Source organism: Capsicum annuum, unplaced genomic scaffold (assembly GCF_002878395.1).
Source record: "Capsicum annuum cultivar UCD-10X-F1 unplaced genomic scaffold, UCD10Xv1.1 ctg83390, whole genome shotgun sequence".
NCBI lineage: Eukaryota > Viridiplantae > Streptophyta > Magnoliopsida > Solanales > Solanaceae > Capsicum > Capsicum annuum.
Window position 1 is genome coordinate 2,032,023 of NW_025894259.1, and position 5,636 is coordinate 2,037,658.

The window sequence follows — 5,636 nt, forward strand, 5'->3', positions numbered from 1 at the left end:
GAACCTAACATGGATGTCTTCTCACTTGCAGATTTGATCCTGTATTTATAAAGAAGGTGTGCCCCCAACATAGGGATATTAGTACATATATAATATGTACTAGTATGTAAAGCAGACAGAATAACATCCGGACATATAAAGATGCTTAATGAGTCAAGTAACCAAATGAGCGACTATGCAATCGAATACTAGAAACTCCTATCTAGAACTATAACTTATGAATGTATAAGAGATAGATATGCAATATAGAATGATAGTCAATGCATTTGCCTTGTTAACTTATTATATGACATCTTATGAGTAATTCACCATTTATGAATTGCCTAATGATTTGCCTAGGTGATGTCTTTTGCCTACCTTTACTATAAATAATCATACGATGACCTATCAAAAGCAATATGTGTCAAACATATAAAATAAGTTGCTCAAATACTCATTCATATGGTTTTATGCATACAATTGTAATCGTAGTCTGATACAGGGTACGCCACCCATGGGCTCACTATGAGGGTCTGCCCGCAGACCATATGTGGCATATATTGGCTCGAGTCAGGGGAACTATACATGACAGTCCAGCTGACTCTAAATACAAATAATGCCACAAGGGCGGGTACGCCACAATGTTTGGGCTCACTATAATGGTCTGGTCTCAATTCTGTGCATAGAATTACGTCGAGCGAGTATGCCAAACCACACCTATAAATACCCTCTCATGGTTAAATTTTATCAATTAATGCCTTGTAGGCCTATGCCGGTATGTTACAATAATTCTTGTTTAGCCATTCAAATAGTATTTCCCATATACGATTAACTTGTTTAGTAGAATTGAGCTATGTAAATGCTATATCTTTATATCTTATCACAGCATGTGGCTATGTGATAAACTATACTAGTCCAACTATACTATGGCCATTTCTTCCAGTTTATAACATGTAATATATGCGACACGTGACTTCTAAGTATATCAGAAAGACACGAACATAGTGTTAGAACTTCATAGATACACGATACAACAAGGAGCATATCAATAGTATGACCTCAGCAGATAGACGTAGGAAGTATGGAGACAAGTTCAACTGGAAAGAACACACAAACGTATGGATACGGCGAACGTGTAGTCATGTGTCTAACGTTCCACACGAAAGCTCTGTCTATATAAGTAATCGAACAACTCATGTGGACTCTTACTGGAGAAATATGTGACTTTATGAAGAAGAAGTTTTATCTTTACATACCTTGGATGTCTCACTAGCTAACGATGGTATCAAGAGTTTCAAACAACTCAACCCTCCTAGGTGTAGTCTTTGTGCAACCAAACAATAACAATCGATGAGTAATCATTCCAACACAATCAACTACATATATAATACACATATATGTTTATCAATAGTACAAAGTTCATCTAACAACACATTTCAATATTCTTTCCAAAAGCCTAAAATTAATCAAATTCCTTAACAATGTTCGGGGAAAATTCTTATTTTTCAAATTACCAAGGTTGATATCAAATCTATCCCATCAAATAGCAATGCCCAAAAACTCCATTTTTTAATCATAATTCATTTTTTCCCTCTAGAAAAAAACCCTAATTAACAAGACCCATTTCAAGAACTAGCATGAATATCAAATTAAATGTCAATTACTATCTTATACAATATCCCAAATCCATAATCTATAATCCATAACTAAATTTGAGTTGGGGCAGAGAAATTAACTATTTGAGATTAACCCCCAACTTGAGTTCTTGAAAAATTTCCAAAATTATTTGATGAACACTGACAATCGCTTAGTAATTTGCAATCGATATGAGCTACTCACTTGTACAAAACACTTTTTTCTTTGCAAACTATGGCCTCACGTTACCTCTAAAGAGGATGATAAATGGACACTGTTTTATTTCTGGGAGAACTTTCTAGCTAAAGTAGTATACTAAATGTTATCTTTATGAATAAAAGAAAGGTAAAGGGGAGGGGCCCAAGTGTTTCCAATTATAAGTAACTTAAATAGGGGGACTATACTAATTGCTATCTCTTTTGTTTTTAATCGACAACATATAAATAGTATAATATATAAGTTATACACAACTCCTATGGTACATATAGGCATAACTCAAAATTTGTATAAGTCATCACTTTGCACGGTTCATGTGCTCTCATTTTTTTAGGACTTTAGAATTGAGATCACTATATAAATTTCTTAAATATCAAATTATATACATCGCTAGAAGATACACTCAATGATAATTTATTTGGGATACAGTACATTAGGTAACTCTTTACAGACTAAAAGTTACATTCGGTCGAGGTGTTAGAAACTCAATTTTGTTTTCATAGTGTTACATAGGAGAGGCTTAAGAAGAATTTGATCCCGTGTCCCAATCATAAAATGTCTGAGGTGCACTTGATGAAGATTCTGTAAAGAGCCTTGAACTCTATTACGAAGCCAGTTATTGATAATGCCGTAGGAGGAGCATTTATGGATCTTACATTTCCAGAAGCTTTTGAAATGCTTGATAGGATGACCAAATAAAGTAGATCTTGGAATACAGAGATTTTGAGGTAGCAAGCTCTACCGTGCCTAGTGGAATGACTGCAGAACAATGCAGAAAAAGGAAGAACGTGACCAAAACATGGCTCACATAAAAACCCAAATGGATCTGCTTACTAAACATTTATTATCTAGGAAGATTGAGAATGTGAAAGCTATTGGGTCACAGAGTAGAGCTAATTCAGATTCTGAGAAGGAGGCCATCTAAATAATCAGGGGGTTTTTGAGGCAATAGCCAAGTAAATCAAGGTCAGAACTATTATGACAAAGCTGGTTACAAGGATAGGGAGCAAGGAAGTTGGAAGAACAAGAGTGGCAGGAGTGGACTGTATGTACCTTTTGGAAATCGAGAAAATGCTTCTACCAGTTCAGGCAAGATATCCATGGAGGATATGATGGAGAAACTATTAAAGAGAGTTGAGCCAACCAATGCTGGGGTGACAATGATGAAGAGTGATTTATCTTCTATGAGTTAGTTAGCGAATTCACACTCAACTTCTATCAAGTAATTAGAGCAGCAGATGAGCCAACTCTCGACATCACTTAACCAGAGAAAGAGTGGTACCTTGCCGAGCGATACAGTACAAAATCCTTAAAATATTAGCTCTTGCATGGTTGTTACCACTCAGAGTGGTAAGGTATTACCGGGCCCTTCTGTGGGCAAAGTTGTAATTGATGAAGCAATTGAAGAAGATGTTGAAAATAAAGAAAGTTGTCCAGTAGAGTGTAAAAAGCTGGATGGTAGTGACATCCACTCTAACCATCAGCAGGTTGATGAGTTAGAGAAAGAAAAAGAAAAGGAGAAGTAAGCAGTGGTTACCACTCTCCCAAAACCACTGCCTCCTTTTCCTTATAGATTGAAGAAGAAAGCTAATAATACAAAGTTTAGTAAATTCATGGCGATACTGAAGGAGATGACAGTGAATGTGCCTTTCGTGGAGGCATTAGAGAAGATGCCTGGGTATGCTAAGTTTATGAAAGACCTGGTGACGAAGAAGAGAATAGTGAGCTACGAACCGGTGGATAACCTTCACGACTATGGAGTTATTTCAACAAGGTCTTTACTGTAAAAGAAAGTGGACCCAGGAGCACTCATTATTCCTGTACTATCGATTCTCTTTAATTTGCTAAGTCTTTGTGTGATCTGGGAGCGAGTATCAACCTGATATCGCTAGCTGTTTATAAGAAGTTGGGTTTGGGGGATCCTACACCCACAAACATGCGACTAGTGATGACGGACAGGTTAGTGAAACGGCCAGTGGGGATACTGTATGATGTGCTAGTAAAGGTGGCCAGTTTTATATTTCTTGCATATTTCATTATCTTGGATTGTGAGGTGGAGTTTGAGGTACCCATAATCTTGGGTAGACCTTTTCTCAAAACCAAAAGTGTCCTTATTGATTTGAGGGCTAATGCATTACAGTCCAGGTTTAATGATGAGGTGGTTCACATTAATGTGTGCCAATCTATGAAGAAACCCAAGGAGATAAGTTTATTTTCCATTGTTGATGTTTATTATGAAGGTGATCAAGAGGTTACAACTGAAGATAAATTTGATGTGGAAACTCTATTACAGTCTTGATAAATTTTGACAGTGAAGGTATCGAGTAGTGTGAAGAGACGGTGTGTGCTTTGATGGGAATGGGATCTTATTCATATGCTCCCAAGAAACTAGACTTAGATTTGGAAAATCGACCAACACCTCTAGCTAAGCCATATATCAAAGAGCCATCGGTGTTGGAGTTAAAGGAGTTTCCAGGACATTTACGGTACGTATTTTTAGGCAGTGGAAACACTTTGCCTATGATTACTGCTGCTGATTTGGGCGAGAACCAGGTTGAGGCACTTATATCTGTGCTTATATCATACAAAAGCGCCATAGGATGGACTATTACTAACATTATTGGTATTCCTTCGGGTATTTTCACTCACAAGATTAAGCTTGAGAAAGATCGCACACCAACCATTAAGTACCAACGCCGTCTTAATCCACCAATGCAAGAGGTGGTTAAGAAGGAGATCATTAAATAAATGGATACAGGAGTTGTATACCTAATTTTTTTATAGTAAGTAGGTAAGCCTGGTCTAATGTGTGCCCAAGAAAGGGGGCATGACTATTGTGGCAAATGATAAAAATGAGTTGATTCCCCTCAAACCTGTGATTGAGTGGAGAGTTTGTATAGACTATCGTAAGCTTAACTCATGGACTTTGAAGGACCACTTCCCAGTGTCTTTCATAGATCAAATGTTTGATAGGTTGGCAGAAAGAGGTTGGTATTATTTCTTAGACGAGTATTTGGGTTAGAACCAGATTTCTATTGCTCTAGAGGATTAGGAGAAGACAACGTTCACTTGCCTACACGGTACCTTTGACTTTAAGCAGATGCCCTTTGGCTTATGTAATGAACCCGCCATGTTCCAATGGTGCATGGTATCTATATTTTCTGACATGGTTTCATGGATGATTTTTTAATGGTGGATAATTCTTTTGAACTATGCTTGGTAAATTTGAGTAGAGCAACGCAGCAGTGTGAAGAATATAATCTTTTGCTTAATTGGAAAAATGTCACTTCATGGTGAAGGAGGGCATCGTTCTTGGCCACAAAATTTCTAGTAGAGGGATTGAAGTTGACAGGGCGAAAGTAGAGGTGATAGAGAAATTACCCCCTCCCATCTCTATAAAGGGAGTGCGTAGTTTCTTTAGTCACCCTGGATTCTTGCGTCAGTTTATTAAGGACTTCTCCAAGATCGCCAATCCACTATGAAAATTGTTGGAGAAGGAAGTTAAGTTTGTATTTGATGAGGAGTGCAGGAAGGCATTCAAATTCCTTAAGGAGAAGCTCGTTGCTGCTCCTATTATTGTGGCTCCAGACTGGTCTAAGCCTTTTTAAATTATGTATGACACAAGTGGAGTATCACTGGGTGTTATGCTTGGCCAAAAGATAGAGAAATTGTTCCACCCCATTTACTATGCGAGTAAGGCATTAAATAGGGCACAGAAGAATTACACTATTATTGAGTAAGAACTTTTAGCAGTTATCTATGCTTTTGAGAAGTTTCTTGCTTGCCTGTTGGGAATTAAGGTGGTG

The 5,636-nt window shown here is 37.4% G+C and overlaps 1 protein-coding gene across 1 annotated transcript; it reads left to right on the forward strand.

Annotated features, from left to right (window-relative positions):
- The first annotated feature begins 3,443 nt into the window (after positions 1-3,443).
- On the forward strand, positions 3,444-4,129 carry LOC124895685. The gene is made up of 2 exons (XM_047406117.1): positions 3,444-3,566; positions 3,680-4,129. The coding sequence occupies exons 1-2, from the start codon at positions 3,444-3,446 to the stop codon at positions 4,127-4,129; spliced, it is 573 nt and encodes a 190-aa protein (XP_047262073.1).
- Positions 4,130-5,636: the final 1,507 nt, after the last annotated feature.

What these genes read in the sequence shown, in the direction of transcription:
- LOC124895685 (XM_047406117.1), top strand. Translation starts at nt 3,444, where the DNA reads ATGGCGATACTGAAGGAGATGACAGTGAATGTGCCTTTCGTGGAGGCA. An exon ending in GAATAGTGAGCTACGAACCG is followed by an intron (nt 3,567 to 3,679) that starts GTGGATAACCTT and finishes TAATTTGCTAAG; the next exon opens with TCTTTGTGTGATCTGGGAGC.